The sequence below is a fragment of the Acipenser ruthenus genome, chromosome 1, assembly GCF_902713425.1.
Source record: "Acipenser ruthenus chromosome 1, fAciRut3.2 maternal haplotype, whole genome shotgun sequence".
In the NCBI taxonomy this organism is placed as follows: Eukaryota; Metazoa; Chordata; class Actinopteri; order Acipenseriformes; family Acipenseridae; genus Acipenser; species Acipenser ruthenus.
The window spans coordinates 71,758,571-71,777,248 of record NC_081189.1 but is presented as its reverse complement, the minus strand read 5'-3'; the positions used below and the strand labels follow the sequence as shown (position 1 = coordinate 71,777,248).

General features: G+C 43.1%; 1 protein-coding gene across 1 annotated transcript; it reads left to right on the top strand.

Annotated features, from left to right (window-relative positions):
- The first annotated feature begins 200 nt into the window (after positions 1 to 200).
- Positions 201 to 13,990, top strand: LOC117420487 (uncharacterized). Its single transcript, XM_059019220.1, has 8 exons — positions 201 to 324; positions 451 to 700; positions 4,485 to 4,487; positions 5,035 to 5,131; positions 8,248 to 8,423; positions 8,951 to 9,097; positions 9,208 to 10,008; positions 13,735 to 13,990. Exons 1-8 carry the CDS (start codon positions 201 to 203, stop codon positions 13,988 to 13,990), a joined length of 1,854 nt encoding a protein of 617 aa, XP_058875203.1.
- Positions 13,991 to 18,678: the final 4,688 nt, after the last annotated feature.

Sequence of the window (18,678 nt, the reverse complement as noted above, 5' to 3'; positions counted from 1 at the left end):
CATTGCAGGAGCCCTTGAAAGGGCTGGCATTTACCAGGGTTCATGCAGTGACTGTTGCGCTGGGGATGGTAATGGTCATCTAGGAGGAGAGACGGCCCCGCCCCGGTCACTGTCCCTGTCGCCCGTTGAAGGAAGTTGAGCCCCAGGATGCACTGATCCTGGACCCAGACCTCCTGGTCGAAGGCGGTCTCACCCAGGTTATGGTAGCTGCGCATCTCTTCCTTGACCAGGTTCAACAGCACCATCTGGGCATCCCCTCTCAGTGCCGCCGTCAGTTGCTGTGCCTTGTCACCCTCGCTCCTCTTGCACAGCTTACCCAGCACAGTTAGTTGAGCGTGGAAGGCCTCTCAGTTCGTGGTGCCATCAAAGCTGGGCAACTTTGTGCTCTGCCGTCCTGCTGTACTGTCGCCGCCTTCAGGTTGATCAGCCTGTGGTCTCTCCTGGCTCCAGGTATCCGGCATGATCCCATGCTCTCTGCTGCTGGTGAACGCCATTCTCTAGAGCGGGTCAAGACTCATCTCTCCTGGCTCCGGGTATCAGGCGCAGCACTCTGCGGGACCCAGCTGGGCCCCATGTGCTCTACAGCTGGTGACCACCGTCTTTCAGCGCTGGCCAAGACTCGTCTCTCCTCACTGAACCTGGCCTGTCCCTCCATCAGGCCGAGCTCCTTCTTGCACTGGAGCAGCTGCTCCAGCTCATGGTACATCTCTCCATCTCTTAACCTCTCCTGCTTGACGCTCGGGGGTTCCATCTCAAATCCCGCTCTGACACCACTGTAGCGTTTCAACAGGAGGCAGAAAACAGGAGACACGCTTGGTTCTTGGTTCAATGCTTTTATTTTCGGACGCTAGCTCGCACCCACCAGAGTCCACTGCTCTGTCTGCTTCTCTGCATTCAACCACTTTACTCCATACAACAACAAGATGGTGTCGCAGCGCCTTCTTATAACATTAGCCCCATCCCCCTTATGCTAATAGGGTATCAGGGCTCAGGCACATATCCCATTGGCCCTCATCCACACACTAGGATCAATGGGGACAGACTAATAACAACCAATCTTAACAGACCAGGGAAGACAGTGTGGGGTAGTGTGGAGTAGTGGTTAGGGCTCTGGACTCTTGACCGGAGGGTTGTGGGTTCAATCCCCAGTGGGGGACATTGCTGTTGTACCCTTGAGCAAGGTACTTTACCTAGATTGCTCCAGTAAAAACCCAACTGTATAAATGGGTAATTGTATGTAAAATAATGTGATATCTGTATAATGTGAAATAATGTATAATGTGATATCTTGTAACAATTGTAAGTCGCCCTGGATAAGGCCGTCTGTTAAAAAAAAAAAAAAGACAAACAGACAGGTTACATTATACATAGGAACACATACACTAAAGGTAAACAAAGCAGCTGCGGAATACAGCGGGAGGGAACAAACACACGTAAACATAGACAGCGGAGATTACAGAACACAAACACAACTGCAGGGACCGCTCCGCAGTGGTGGAATGACCTTCCTACAGATGTCAGGACTGCCCAGTCCCTGACCACATTCCGGCGCCTCCTTAAGACTCACCTCTTCAGACAGCACCTGTAGAACTCCTCTGTTTTTCCCCTTTAAATGTGCTTTACTTGCTCTTATCTGCCCCCTATTTTACTGCATTTAATCCTATACTTCAGAATACTGTAATCTGCCAAGTGTTTAATCTGTAGTATTTTGTATTTAATCATATCCTGATGTAACTATCACTGACACTGTTATCTGCTGTATTATTGAATTGTATTTTGTCACACTTGTACTTGCTTGAACCAAAGTCATTGTATTTATCTTGCTCTTAATTGTATTATTACTTGTACTGTGATACTTGAAATGTATTTGCTTACGATTGTAAGTCGCCCTGGATAAGGGCGTCTGCTAAGAAATAAATAATAATAATAATAAAAGTATAGCAGGGATTCTGTCCCATCCCTGTGTGATTTATACACAATATACCTACATCATATCTACAATATATTTTGGGACACTTTGGGGACAGACAGATAGACAGACAGACAGACAGACAAATAGCTAGATAGATAGATAACATATAACTATAATGACAGAATAAAGAAATATTGCAGTTATTGAATTCCAGCCATCATTAATTCATGTATTAATAAGCACATCGTATATTTCAATAAAGTGAACACTAAAGTCGCGTACGCCATTACAAACTGTAATTTGCCTTTTAGTCATATGAATTGGTTGTGTATAAATATTACAAAATCCCGGCCGTGTACATGAATAATACATTCAACAATTATTATACGATAATAAAATAAAATATAAGATATAAAATCTAAAATGACCTTTATTCATATAAAATGATCGAGTCGCAATATAAAAGCAATATTAATCCTAAATAGACTCTAGTTAAGCAAAACGCTATCAGTATGGCTAATTATTAATCAAAAGCCCAAACATATTGCACCCCCTAAACCCCAGAGACACACAAAGAGAATCTGGCTGCTCTATTTTTTTTACTCATCCACTCTGCCTCAGAAAACCCTGTCATGACTTATGAATGAATAGTACACCCCTGACACCTAATACCCCCATTGGATAATTTAGCCACCCAAGGAAACATCACGTTCGTTTAACACGTCTTCCACTTGAGAGTGTTACTATTCACTCTCTGCGGCAGATTGTACTTTTCACGGGAAACGCTGATTTTCACCTGGACACATCCTTTATGATCATCAAAGGTAGGAAAAACAAACAACAAAGTCAATGTCAGTGGCTGTGCGTTTCAGAAGTGAGCTCTTCTAAGGTAGCATCGTATTAAAACTGTTTTTGCATCATGTTCCTGGGGAAGCTACAGTTAAATCTGTAAGTTCCTATTACAAATAATTACGCTTGCCTGACGTTCAATGCAAAAACTACCTTTTCTAAGTATTAGTGTTTTCCGCGTTTGTAACCCGTACGTTATGTATACCTCAGATAAAATGACTTGTTTAAACTGTTTTTAAGTCCTTTTTATTTGTGTTTATTTTCTGTTTACTTTTTGGAGTCAGACTACCTGCTGTTTTATTGGTTTAAAACACCTTTGTTATGACGTTTTCCAACATAAATTAGAAGCTTACCATAGACTACATTTTAACGACGTATTCATTAAAAAGTATTGATATAGTAGTGCCTGGCGGCTATGGTTTAACTGTTTGTTGTATGTGAACAAAGTTGTGAGAAGTACTTTTCCGGTCACTTTCTGTTTAAGACCGGGGACCAAGTAACCAACATTTTTGTCACACTAGTGAAGCATGCGTTTGTGATGTGTTGTCAAACTCGTGGTGCTGTCAGTACGTTTTTGCAGCCACCGGTGTATTTTTAAAATACCCTGTTCTCATCTACAGCTTTTTGTTTCCTTGGTGTTCTGAGGTATCACTTTCACAGTCTTGTTGCTCAGCCCCGCTAATTGTACGTTATGTGGCTTGTGTCAGAACAAACGGTTTGTGTAGACGGTATGGCGATTGGCATCGGAGCGGCTCTGCTGCTGCCGTTGCCTTTCATGCATAGATTTCAGTAATTATACGCACAGGAGAGAAGTTTGCCCGAACTTCGACTGGCAAGCAGGTCTGCCTATTAGGCAGATAATAAAACACCTCTCTGCGAAAACCCGCCTCCTCAGTTACATCACAAAGGAAACACGCCTTCTAAGGGCAAAAGCTGCCTGTTTCCACGCCCTCACATTCAAACTGAAAACTGCGCGCCAAGGTTTTGCAGCAGAACAGATTTGGAATGAAAAAGGTAGGATGTTTTATTCAGCTTCTCAAAATACACCGTTTTTAGCAGAACGTATGCACACAAAGGCATTCAAATATGTTGAGTTACGCCTTAAATATGAATATCTTCTTCTGTTAAGTTGTATTATATAACGTTTTTTTTTAAGTGTAGCTATCATTTCAAATTTTAGTGATGCTTAATCTCTAACTTTGCCTCGTTTTGTTGTTCAAACGTATATTTTAATTATTCACTTTATGTGCAGCATAGTATTTATGCTGTACTGTGTGTGCAAGTTGTTCACAGTGATCCACAACATTCAGTTACACATAATTTATAATTGATTTGCTGTTAAAAATGATAATACAAAATATAATAAACTTACCAGGCATGTCAGCTGAAGTTATGCTAATGTCCTATGTCTTAAGCAAATATTGGTAACAGAATAACAAGGTTGGTTACTCTAAACTAAATTATTAATTTACCAGCTGGTAAGACTACTGTTGTTAAAACACAGAGGCCTGGAAGGCAGGTTTACATTGGCTGGTTTATATTGGGCACATGCCTGGCAGGCTGGTTTATAATGGGCACATGCCTGGTAGGCTGGTTTATATTGGGTGTTTAAATTGGGCACATGCCTGGCAGGCTGGTTTATAATGGGCACATGTGTCTGGTGGCATTTGATGGGCACTGTGTTAATGTTTGCATAAGGCTGTTCTCTATGTTTTATTCTTAGGAGGTGAATTGATGATGTACGTCAGAAGGTTCCTTTAAATGTGGGTCGAAATCCAACTTTTCTGAGTGATTTGTTACGGAATGACACACATCACTGAGAAATTGTTTAATGTTTTTTTTTCTTCCTTTTAGTGAGATAATGGAACGTTTCTGGATCTCATCACTTGAAGACTCTCTGCGCAAGGAGTCTGACGCACGTGTGCAGAGAACGATACATATTGTAAAACGAGATTCAAGAGAGGATTTTATGCAAAATCACTTGACATGTCTTAAGGAGAATGGAACTGGCACATTTGTAGCTATCAAAAAAAGATGGGAAAATCACTTTCAGTGGCAATGTGAAAGGTCCAATAAACCAAAAGGTAAATCCTCAGGAGCACCTTCAATAACTCGTGCCAATAGATGTGGAGCGTACGTTTCTTTTACATTTGTGAGCAACAATTCTACACATGGGCTTTGTAGCGGTACAATCAGCTTTGTATGCAGCTCTCTTAATTTACGAAGTGATAGACAGATTAAGTATTACTTCCTTTTTATATTTCCCTTTGCAGATGTGACATGGTAGATAGGGACATGAAAGAAATCAATGCAGTACACACAGTGTTTCCTTATGCAAAGGTGTTGCTGTGCTGGTTCCATGTACTTCAGGTAAAAAACCAAAACCACTTTCGGTTAGGGGTCATTCCGGGTTGATTGCAGTGTAGCAATGACTTTGGTCCATACCAAGTGGACTAAAATGCAGTCTAGCAAATGCTGCAAATTAGACCTGATTGCACCGTACCAAAACCAAATAGTTAATCATGTGAATTGGTTCAGCTGATGTGAACATGCAAAACACGTTAGACCGCCCATGTAGACCAATATCAGAAGCAATGCAGAAGATAAGTCACATCAAACTTTTAACAGTTTAAAAACCCTTCAGTAGAATAAATGTCATCTAAAAGAGTTCCAAGATTTTCCATAGAGGAAAAGATGTATTTAGTACACCTAATTAAAAACTACATTAACAAAGCTTACAGCACCAGCAAAGAAGACGAGAATGTTGTATTACGTAAAATGGCATGGAAAAATATTGAACAGAATTTCAATGCTAACCTTTTGGGACGGCCACAAATTTTTCAGGATAGAGGTGTACAGTACTAACTGTAGTCCAAGCACATGGACTAAACCTCCTCATTCCACTAGTTCAGGGGTGGCCAACCCTGGTACTGGAGAGCCACAATCCTGCAGGTTTTATAGGTCTCTCTAAATCATCAAACACTAATCAACTGGCACCCATGGGAATTTTGACCAATTAAGACCAATTAATAATGTCAATTAAGTTATCAAGGGCTCAGTTAAAACAAAAACCAGAAGACCCTGTGGCACTCAAGGACCAGGGTTAGCCAGTCCTGCACTAGTTAGTTGAATCAAGTGGACTAACTGGTACAGTGCAATCGACCCTCAATGACTAATTACTTAAATATATCTACAGATAACCTACTGATTTCAATTGCACTTAGTATAAAAGTACTTGAGAGTGGGTATTTATATCCATAATGTAGAATTCACATACAAGGTCTTAAAGCCTTATATCAGGGGTGGCGACCCTGGTCCTGGAGTGCCACAATCCTGCAGAGTTTGTAGGTATCTCTTAATCATCAATTATTAAATCCCTGGAACAAATGGTAATTCTGATAAATTAAGCTAATCAATGAGTCAATGAATTTATTAAGGGTCTTGGGGTAAACAAAAAACTGAAGTGTTTGTGGCAGTGGTTCCCAACCCTGGTCCTGGAGGACCACCTACCCTGCTGGTTTTTGTTCCAACGAGCTCTCAATTACTTAATTGAACCCTTAATTTAAGTAATAGTTTAAACTGGACTTTTTAAATCATGTAACTTATAAAAAGTTGGAGAATTCAAGTTCCTTATACAATTTTACACCTAACTTGGAACCCCAACTGTTTAAAAGAATTAATTAATCTGATTAGGCAAATTATTAGTTTGATTAAGTAATTGCAAGCTCGGTTGGAACAAAAACCAGCAGGTTAGGGGGTCCTCCAGGACCAGGGTTGGGAATCACTGGTCTGTGGCACTCCAGGACCAGGGGTGTCTACCCCTGCCTTATATATTCAGAAAAATATCTGCCTCCTCCCAGACCAGCTTTTGACAAAATGACAGAATGCAAACTTGTGTGCATTATAAAATAAAAAAAAGATTTTATGGTAGTTTGGCAAAGTGGTAATGACGTTCAGGTGAGTGCAGTGCAGAATAATTACACAGACAGACGTTGGTACAGGCGCAAGGGTGTTTATTTATTTTAGTAAATGTCCAGAGCCTCAAGGCAAAACCTGTAAATAATAATAGTGCTGGAAGTGATACAGTGGCGTGTATCACTTCTAATTTATAATCCCGCGGGTTTGACCTGCAACCCCAAAGTCCCGTTCCGACACCCACACTAAACACGAACACAAAAGACAGTGCGTGATTCAAGTGCTAAAAGGTGCAAATACAAAGACAGTTGGTAGTGAAAGGTGAGTGGTGAAGTCCGGGTTTTTCGCTGGCCTGCGGCTGCAGCTCCGGATCGTGCTCAGTAATCTTCTGTGACAAATAACACACAAGACACACAGTGTTAATACACAGACACAGAACACTCACGGCTTATTCACGGTACGGGCTCCTTCTCGGTTATTTAACTTAACCATATGCAAAGGAACAGATCACTCAAGCCATGCCCCCTATTTATACCCTCACCCATGACCCAGAGGTTAACGAGCGCATCCGCTCCTCCAGTCCTCGGATGCCACGCCGCTTACCGTCTGGGTCACTGAGCTCGGGTGCCATGGCTCCGCCCCCTTCCGAACTGACCGACTTCCATCTACCCTACGGAATAAATTGTCGTGCCATTTCATTAAGGGTACTCTGTTCCTCGTATACCGTGCTCTCACAGGTCGAGAGGGAGATCTAACACTAAGACTCATTCGATCTCTGTCACAGGTAGAAATTTGGTATCTCCAAAGTCTGAAGGTTACAGGAAGGGAATTGAATGACAATCTGATTGATAAAAAATGAAAACATTGTTCCTTAATGTGATCTAACAAAAGTGAAACAAAGTAGCAGAGTCAGAAAACTGTTCATTCCAATTGCATTTTACATGTGTCTTCATACTTAGATTTGATTATACTTGATTTATTATAATGATCATTTTTATTATGTAATTTACACAATCCATGATACATAGCAAATTCAAAACTAATTAAAAAACTAATATACAATAAGTTTTAAAAAATCAGTGTACAATAGTTACAATTTTGAAAGCAAACAAAAAACAGACCATGTGCTATAGTACTTTCTAACACAGACTTAGACAGTGATAATTATCAACGTTTAGTTTTTTGTTTTTTAAAGGCGGTACACAGATGGATTGTCTGACGTGATGAAGGATGCAGTCAGAATCTGTCTGCAAAAAATGAAGTGATTAGGTCTATGATTGCCTTAAAACAATGCAGTACAGTAAGTTTCTTTTTCTTTCTTTCTTCCACGTTAGCAAATGTCATAAGGTGCTGATCTTTATTGATGAGTTCAAAGTTTGCTTTTTAATTTCCTTCTCACCACAATAATGACATACTGTTGCTCATTCATGGATAATCCATTTACCATAATTATACTACCCATCTTTTTAATAGAATTTGTATATTGACAAACGTGTATTTTTTGAAAAAAAATTATTTGGTATGCATGTCTTTCTGTTAACATTTTTTATATTTATTTTCATCCATTTTAGGCTGCCGAGTTTGAAAAGATGTCAAAGGAAGTGATTGTCAAAACAGACAGAGAAACTGGCAGTTCAGTAATTTCACAGTATCTACAGGACCATTGGTTTCGAAATGCAGACATGTGGGCCAATTTTGGACGGAGAGTTTACCACCAAGACAGTAAAACGAACAACCTTGTTGAGAGGTATGCATTATGTAAAAACATAAGTTGCAGCACTATAGGCAAGAGACAGACTTGTCTCGAATCCTGCCTATGCCATTGCCAGCTTTGGCCAGGAGTTCTGAGAGGATGGCGCACAATTGACCTGGCGCCTGCAGGTTCAGGGCGTTGGCATTTCTAGCTGCATCGACTCCTGCAAACGATGTGTTCGCTAGGGGGTGGGAGCTCTGGGCTTGTAGTGCGAAAAATAGCATATGGCTTTGACAGTGCTCGTATCGGAGGGCGCATGTTTTGTCTCATCCCTCCTGAGGAGGCGGGGAGTTGTTGCGGTCAGCCAAGTTGAATTGCTGATAAAGGGAAAAAAATTGGTGATACTAAATAAAAAAAATAAAAAATTGCTTTTGCTTTTCTTTTTTTCCCATAGATTTTTTTTCAGCATGAAGTATCAGTTTCTTCATGGCTATGCAAACAGACGAGTTGATGAACTACTTCTACTACTTAATACCAAGGTGGTCACTTACTAGAGGTTTGTGTAACATTTCCAATAATAGCATTTTTATGTGGTCTAGTGTTGCAAATGAGTGTTGGATTTCAAAAAATAAATACATTATACTTTATATTTGTAATTTTCTAGAACATAAAGTTGTTGTGTACATTTATTTCAGTATCTGTACAAATAAGGAGATAGTGTACCACAGGTAAATGCATTTTTGTCATGTATATAATTTACACAACCCATAACTTTTTTTAGCATGTGAATAATAGAATACTGCTCTACTAATTGTATTCTGTCTTGTATATGGTGCAGGTATCTGGAAGGTCTTCATGGTGCTCAGAGGATTTCTGATTCCAAAACACAGGATACTGCAGAATCTGCATTACGTATGAAGAACAAAGGCCTTCAAAATAATTTTGTTTACAAATCAGGTGGCCATTGCACAGTGCCTTCAGAAGCAGATAAAGCAAAATGTTATGCTGTGGATTTAATTAGCATGAAATGTGAATGCGCCGTTTCTGAAAGGGGTAATTTGTGCAAGCATATTGAGTTTGCAAAAATGATGTGCAAAGAACAGGGGATTGATATTGATGGAATTCGAAAAGAATTAGCCAGTTCACTAACTGAACAGCATTGCTATGAGTGGGATGGAAAACATTTAATTGTACATTGTGCTGGTAGTTTTGGAGTAGTACATGTGCAAAACCAACAGTGTACCTGTCTTGCCAATAGTCTTGGAGAAATATGTGTCTGTCTAAGACTTTCTGAGTTAATTGGTACACAGAACCCTAACCAAGAGGTAACGGACTGCTTTGTGAATACCACAGCAAATTGTCAATCACACAATAAACAGTTGTGTGTAAAGAAGATGATTTCAGACTTAAAGGAGTGGTGTGACAGCAGTGATTATAAGGAATCTCCAGAGTTGAATGCTGTAGTAAAACGTGCACACCAACTAGCATTTGGACAGTATAGCATGGCCAGCAATAAAATAAAAATTCTAAGGCTGCATGCTTACAGAAAACGCATTGAAAGAGCAAGAAGCCATGCTATAGACATGCATTCATATCAGCTCAAAGAACCCCTTAATCGAGCTTTATATACTGTGGGAGGGTGCGGGTATTCACTGACACGGGAGACAGAAATGGTAGTTGACAACACCACACAGGTGCTCAGTTTTATTATTTTCTTTTGGTACTCTGGTGAGGTGTACCGATTTCGTTGAGCCCGTAGAGGGCGCTTGTGGTCCGTGGTCTGGCTACCAGCTATGGTATCCAGAACCAACGGGGAATACCACGGCAGGGTACTCAGCTGCAGTCCCGCACTCGCAGGTGCTCACAAATTATAACAAACGAAAAAGGCAAAAAGAAACAGGGAAAATAAAGCACAGTAAGGAAAAACTACAAAATAAATGTGCTGCACTTCGCAGCGTGAATCTCCCCAGTCGCCGCTACCCGTACGACCCGGGACTCCGTCCTACACTCTGCTGTCTCACTATAACAAATACTGGGGCTGCCCAATGATCCCGCACTTTCCCCTTTCTTTCTTTAAAATTATTTTCTTTGATTTTCTTTCCGGGCGTTTGTTATCCTCCCGTCTGTTGGTAGGCAAAGCGAGACCGCCTTGCTCGCTGTTCCAGTTTAAAGGGGCAGATCTGAGGAAACAACAGAGTGTTACTTTATAGGTTAGCAATCCCATTAAAGTCCGCCTCCCAGCCACTCAGAGAGGGGAAAAGCACACACCCCCTCTTCCCCACCTCTCCGTGTCACCGCCATGACTGGCAGGCAGACCCAACGGGACTGCCGCCCCCTTCCTGCAGCATCGCGCATGCGTCAGACGGCCAGTCCAGGTCTCTCCCTGTTACATATCCTCCCCCCCAGAATGGCACCACCGGTCCATTCGAAATCCTACACCCCCATGCCTTCCCGAGAGAAAAAATCAGCATTTAGATGGAGCTTACCTGCTCGGTGGACAACCCTGAAGGCATAGGGCTGCAGGGCCAAGTACCACCGCGTGATTCTGGCATTGTTATTTTTCATCCGGTGAAGCCATGCCAAGGGGGCATGATCTGTCACCAGGGTGAAGTGTCGCCCCAGGAGGTAGTACCGGAGTGACTCGACTGCCCATTTTACCGCGAGACACTCCTTCTCGATGGTACTATAGTTCTTTTCACGGGGAAGGAGCTTCCTGCTGATATACAGGACCGGGTGCTCGCTTCCCCGCACCTCCTGAGACAACACTGCCCCGAGACCTGTCTCTGACGCATCCGTCTGCAGGGTGAACCTCTTGCTGAAATCAGGACTGCATAGCACTGGCTTGCTACACAGCCTTCGCTTCAGAGCGAGAAAGGCCCTCTGGCACGGCTCCGTCCACTGAACCGTATTTGGGGCAGCCTTCCGGGTGAGGTCTGTCAAGGGAGCAGCGAGCGTGGCAAAGTTCGGAATGAACTTCCTGTAATAGCCCGCTAGTCCCAAGAAAGAGCGCACCTGGGTTTTGGTCGTAGGGACCGGCCAGTCAGCCAAGGCTTTCACCTTAGCAATCAGCGGTCTGATCTGGCCGCCCCCTACTCGATACCCCAAATACTCCGACTCACTCTTCCCAATGGCACATTTCTTTGGGTTAGCAGTGAGCCCAGCCTCCCGCAAGGATTGCAATACCGCCGCTACCTTACACAGATGACTCGGCCAATCCTCACTGTGGATAACCACGTCATCTATGTAAGCAGCGGCGTACTGCTGATGGGGCCGCAAAATGCGATCCATCATCCGCTGAAAAGTGGCTGGTGCTCCGTGCAACCCAAAGGGCATGGTCCTAAATTGGTATAACCCGAAGGGAGTCGAAAACGCCGTCCTCTCTCTGGATTCCGGGGTCAGGGGTATCTGCCAGTACCCCTTCGTTAAATCCAGTGTCGTCATAAAATGAGCCGTGCCTAGACGCTCCAGCAATTCATCTACCCGGGGCATAGGATAAGCGTCAAACCTCGATTTTTCATTAACTCGCCTAAAGTCAATACAAAATCGTGTGGACCCGTCTGGCTTATCCACTAAAACAATCGGACTGTTCCAGTCACTTTGGGACTCCTCTATTACCCCCAGTCTGAGCATTTCGTCAATTTCCGTTTTTATTACCTGTCTCTTGCGCTCAGGTATGCGGTACGGCCTCTGGCGAACTAGCGCCCCCGGCTCAGTCTCAATGTGATGGTGGGCTACTCGAGTCCGGCCCGGGACGGGAGAAAACACATCAGGAAATTCCGTCACAAGGGCCCGAGCCTGACATTTCTGTGTTGGTGTCAGATTTTCTGCAATCTGTACCGACCCTGTTTTCGCCACCACAGAAAGATCAGGTCCCAGGTCTGTGACGTCATCTGCCTGCGCCACTACCAATGCCTCCGGTTGCAGCCAGGGCTTCAAGAGGTTTATATGATAAATGTGTTTCTCTCTCCGTCGCTCCGGCTGGCAGATCTCATAGTCCACCTTCCCAACCCGGCGTGTAACCTCAAAGGGTCCTTGCCACTTAGCCAGAAGTTTCGACTCAGAACTGGGTAATAATAGAAGTACTTTATCCCCCGGCTGAAATGTGCGCAACCGGGCTCCTCGGTTGTATTGCGTCTCCTGTCTGTGCTGAGCCTGCTGCAAATTGTCATGCGCCCATTTTCCCACAGACTCAAGACGTTTGCGCAGGTCCAACACATACCGGACTGTATTAGTCGAATTGTCCTGCTGTTCCTCCCACATCTCTCGGACCAGATCGAGCACACCCCGGGGTCTTCGCCCATACAGCAGCTCGAATGGCGAAAAACCCGTGGAAGCCTGGGGTACCTCTCTGATCGCAAAGAGAAGGGGAGGAATCAGCTGGTCCCAGTAACGCACATCACTATTAATAAATCTGCGCAACATGTTCTTAAGGGTTTTATTAAAACGCTCCACAAGACCATCGGTCTGAGGATGAAACACCGAGGTCCTAATGGTCTTAATCCCCAAAAGTTTACATGTTCCGCGGATTAGTCGGGACATAAAGTTGGTGCCTTGGTCGGTTAGTATTTCTTTGGGAATCCCTACTCGGGAAAAGACCTTCACAAGCTCGTTGGCAACAGATTTGGCTGAGGCAGAGCGAAGGGGAATGGCCTCGGGATAACGCGTGGCGTAATCCAGAATGACCAATAGGTGTGTGTATCCCGCCGCACTCTTCTCCAGCGGCCCAACCAAATCCATTCCAATACGCTCAAACGGAGCTTCCACTAGGGGCAACGGCACCAGTGGGGCTCGTGGGACGGCTCTAGGACTAGCCTTCTGACACTCCCCACAACGTTCGCAAAAACGTCTGACGTCACCATCCAGCCCCATCCAGTAGAACCGTGACACAAGCCTTGCTTTAGTCTTATCCCTACCCAGATGACCAGACAAAGGAATAGCGTGAGCCAGCCGCAGTAAATCCTCCTTAAAGGGATGAGGAATCAGCAACTGGTGACGCACTTCCCCGGTCTGGGGCAATTTGTCAACACGGTACAGGAATAACAAAACCCGTCTGCTGGAGTGACTGAGGTAATTGAACATGCTTACCTGGTCGGCTGAGGTCACATTCCATCACGGGGCAGTCCCGCGCGATGTGGCCCACCTCCCTGCACGTCCAACACCTTGGTGGGCTGGTTTCTCGTCCCGGAGCTTCAACAAGGGGTGGAAACACTGGAGCCATCAAAGGGGCTCGACGGTAAGGTGGCCGCGTGAGACCCCGGTCCGACACCGCGGCAGCCCGTGGGTAACCCCACCCTGCCCCAGTTCCCGGGCCGGGAGCTCCCGCCGACACCCCCCGTCCAAATACCTGTCTACCCCTTCCCCCCAGTCCCTTCGCCTTCTCCGGGGCCAGTGGAGGGGGTGATACAGCAATTGTACTCCTTCCAGGCAGTCTTGCTGGCGTTGGCTCTGCTGCCTGGTACTGTTCCGCCAACTCGACCGCCCGATCTAGAGTGGCAGGTGCCTGCCGTTGCACCCACAGCCGAGGTGCCGGTGCCAAGCACTCCAGGAAGCGCTCCACCACGATCACCTCCACTATCCTGGCTTTGGTACTCGCGTCGGGGTTCAGCCAGCCCATGGCGTAATCCTTTAAACGATGCGCGATCGTTCTGGGATGCTCCTCTGCGGAGAACCGTTCCTCCCGGAACTTTCGCCGGTACCCCTCTGGGGTAGCCCCCACGCGGTTAAGGATGGCCGCTTTCAGCGCGGGGTAGTCCATCATCCTCTCAGGGGATAGCGTTCTCGCTGCTGCCTGTGCCTCTCCCGTCAGCTGGGGCAAGAGGTAGCTGGCCCATTGTGCCTGAGCCCACCCGGCCGAGGTCGCCATGGCCTCAAACACCTCCAGGTAGGCTTCGGGTTTATCCTCGGCTGTCATCTTTGTGGGTCTCTGTAACCTGGGGTCAGGACCTGCCGGTCGAGCAGCCCCCTGCACCGCAGCAGTTAGGGTCTGGCGCAGGAGGTCCATCATGGCCGCAAATTGGACGGCATCCATTCCTTCTCCTTTGGTGGGTGCACTGCTTTGTTTGGGCAGTGCCAGTGAATCCCACTTCTGACACCACGTGTGGGAGGGTGCGGGTATTCACTGACACGGGAGACAGAAATGGTAGTTGACAACACCACACAGGTGCTCAGTTTTATTATTTTCTTTTGGTACTCTGGTGAGGTGTACCGATTTCGTTGAGCCCGTAGAGGGCGCTTGTGGTCCGTGGTCTGGCTACCAGCTATGGTATCCAGAACCAACGGGGAATACCACGGCAGGGTACTCAGCTGCAGTCCCGCACTCGCAGGTGCTCACAAATTATAACAAACGAAAAAGGCAAAAAGAAACAGGGAAAATAAAGCACAGTAAGGAAAAACTACAAAATAAATGTGCTGCACTTCGCAGCGTGAATCTCCCCAGTCGCCGCTACCCGTACGACCCGGGACTCCGTCCTACACTCTGCTGTCTCACTATAACAAATACTGGGGCTGCCCAATGATCCCGCACTTTCCCCTTTCTTTCTTTAAAATTATTTTCTTTGATTTTCTTTCCGGGCGTTTGTTATCCTCCCGTCTGTTGGTAGGCAAAGCGAGACCGCCTTGCTCGCTGTTCCAGTTTAAAGGGGCAGATCTGAGGAAACAACAGAGTGTTACTTTATAGGTTAGCAATCCCATTAAAGTCCGCCTCCCAGCCACTCAGAGAGGGGAAAAGCACACACCCCCTCTTCCCCACCTCTCCGTGTCACCGCCATGACTGGCAGGCAGACCCAACGGGACTGCCGCCCCCTTCCTGCAGCATCGCGCATGCGTCAGACGGCCAGTCCAGGTCTCTCCCTGTTACATATACCCATAGACCTGATTCCAAATTCAAAGTCTGTTCCTTTAGAAAAAGAATAATTGGTAGCAGAGCAAAGAATCAGATACTAAAATCGAGCTGAACGTGTGCTGTTATGAGCCCACGCCTTTATTTTTGAATTACAGAATGCACACAAAACTGGACAAAGTATAGAGGTTAATTACAACTGTTAAGGACCTCAAAGGTCTCTTCAAGTAAGAGTGAAATAGCTATTTATATGTATAGTGGCAGCATGTTATCAAAAATAAAATATATGTTGCATAGTTCTAATTGCTGATGATTGTATTCTGGCCAAGTTGGTCGATATTTGATATGGTATGTCTCCCTTTTCTCTCTTAATCAGATTACTTAAATAACACTTAAATGTGCATTATTGTAACACTTTGTAAAGAAGTTGTAAAAATATGATTTGTAGTAAATAGAAAGTGCAATCTTTAAGTAGCGAGTAGTGTAAAAGCAAATTGTTAACATAAAAATCTAAGCCTGAACTGAATTTCTTTCAAAGGGGGAACATGTCAGGGGGTCATTAGAGCTGAGAAGTGGGGAGGAGGGTTCTTCTGTGCAGCACTTTTTTCCACAATTGGGTCCAGTACTTTGTATTGCTCTGTATCAGTCTGTTGAAGCATGTATGTGCAGTTTTACATTTTAATACTGCTAATATTTAAATCATAAACAAATAAAACAAGAAACTATAAATATGAGATGTTGTACAGTACCTTTATTTATGTATGTTTATGGTACATTTTTAAATATATATTTAAGAGGTTGTATAGAAAAGAAAATGCCTTACATAAAATGCTATTTTAGGTTTTCTTTGCTTAGAAATGTTCTTAATGTTTTGAACAAGCCCTTTTTTTAAAATAATGAACATATATGCAAAGGATGCCTTATTTGCAGTGTCATCTAAAACTACACATTCTGCAGTTTTTCTATCTGGGAATCGGCACATTTTTGAAGTACAGAACTGTAAACATCAAGCATTTGAAAGCCCAGTCCATGAGTAGCCATGTCAAAGTCCGTAGCACTTTCTTTAATTTGGTCTGTTGTATTCTTGATGTCATCGAGAAATAAATAAAATAATGAATAATACAATTAGTACTGCAATACTCAATAAACCAGGCATGTGGTTTTATGTAAGCTGCTTTTAGCTTCAGACACTGATTTTACCCAATATTTAATGAGGATTGTTTTTAGCTCCTAACATTTTATCTTGTAATGGTATGTAAATAAAAACAAAAAAATATTGAGATGCCCAGCGGAAAAAATCACCCTGAGAAAATCTGCAAGTCTATTTAGAAGTTTTAATGTGTACCTTTACACTTTAAAAATAATAATTTGTGGCTCACAAGTGGCATAGCGGGTAAAGGCAGAGTGCAAATCCTGCCTTCTATATTTAATATGATATAATTGTGCTTCCACAAAATGAGTGCCATGCATAAAAAACTGGAGAGGTAAAATATATAGTTTAATTAAGTCTTCTGTTGACTTTATTTTTACAATTTCGCACATGTGATTGCAATCATATCTTTCTCTGGTTGACCCCTCTTTCTACTTTATTGTTTTGTACATAGGAGATATTTTGGTCTGATTTTACTTTTTCTATATTTCATATTCATAGTGTATTTTTTGTTACAGATTTGATGTAATTTAACATTTTGGTTACAGTACACCTGCGTTTTTCATCACTAGTGTAAAACAGTAAAGAAACATACTTACATTCATGAAGCTTTCCAATGGCAACATCTTTGGTTGTGATCGAGCCCTCCAAAACTGCGATCCTGTCAAAAGGAATCATCCTTACTGCCAACTTGCCGATGCCCACACCTAAATCGCAGGCTTCTCCTGAAGACAGAAAAGTGTTACTATTATTGTAACAATCAACTTTTAACTTACAATAAGACTGACATTACATTTTCTATATTCACAAATAATGGATTTATTTAATGATAAATATAATGTTTACTGTTTGCATGTTACATTTGACTTAAGCTGATGCCTGAATGCAAGACAACTTAGAATGGAAACATAATTAGATTGTTAGGTTTTAAAAACAAGGCTATCCACACTACACTATTAAGATAAGGTATTTTGAAGCTGTTGAATGCAGTGGTCTGTATATTGTACCATGTGTTATACTACTAATTGATATGTTTTAGTGTGTTGACATTGCACTGGACATTTACTAATGTACCCTCAGTCAGTTTGGAACACGGAAGTTACAGTGGTTGTTGGGCCAGGACTAATGCCAACTGTCTCTTCAATCTTCTTTTTAAGCTCACTCTTTTTATTTTTATCTACCCTTAGATATGCAACCAGGGAATTGGCTGACACATTCTCAGGTGGACCTATCCTGATCTCCTCTGCTGTCACACTGTATCTTTGGGGGAAAGGTATAAGAATAATAAGATACAAAATATGGCCAACATTGCAAAATTGATACACAAATGTAAATTTAATGAAACCATAAAAAGGTATTTACTTAATTCAGAATTAATTTAATTCAGCATTAAGCCTTTGGAATGAACTTGAGAATACTTAAATTATGCAATGTTCCAATATCACATTAATCTGTTTATTTATGTTATATTACCTTTTCTTTCTCTTGTTGAAAGAAAGAGGGAGAAGGCTCTCGACTTCAGCAAATACTTGTGGTGTAGCCATGCTGTCGGGTATTACAGCTGGGCGAGGCACAGCCAGTGATACAGGTGGATGCTGAAGTGACACAGCGACTGTGCTGGAGGAAGGCGGGCATGCCTGTGGCAGTGGGGAAGCAGTGTCGCTTTCTGAACAAGCAGCAGGGGTTGCTGATGTAGCATGAGCTTTTTCTGCATGATTTTTCACTGAAGGAAAAAAATACAACACCTTACTTGTAAATAACACTACGTTTCTTGTTTTAAGAGCAACTATCGTAGGTTGTAGAAAATTTTGGTATATGGTCTAATGTGTTGTTATATGGTCTAATGTGTTGGTATATGGCCTAATGTGTTAGTCCTACTGCATCAGTAAAGTATCTGATTTTTTCTCTTTCATTGTTAACATCCTGACACAGATCCTAATGTGTTGGTATGACTCTCAATAAAGTATCTGATATTTTCACTTTCATTGTTAACATCCTTTCTAACAACTTATAACACTTTAAAATGTATGCGCCAAAGTGCTGTCCATGAGCAGCAATCCTGAAGACATTATTGTGGAGTGTACATTTTAAAGTGTTATAAGTTGTTAGAAAAAAAAAAAAAATCAGATACTTTACTGATAGTCATACACATTAGGCCATATAACATTTTCTACAAACTACGATAGTGGCTCTATACATAAACTATTGAGTAATTTGATAAAATATAATTATTTATACACAAACAATAATTCATACTTACCAGTGACCAAAGTACACTTCCTACGCTTTCTGGGAGGCATTTCTCTGAGAAAAAAATATCA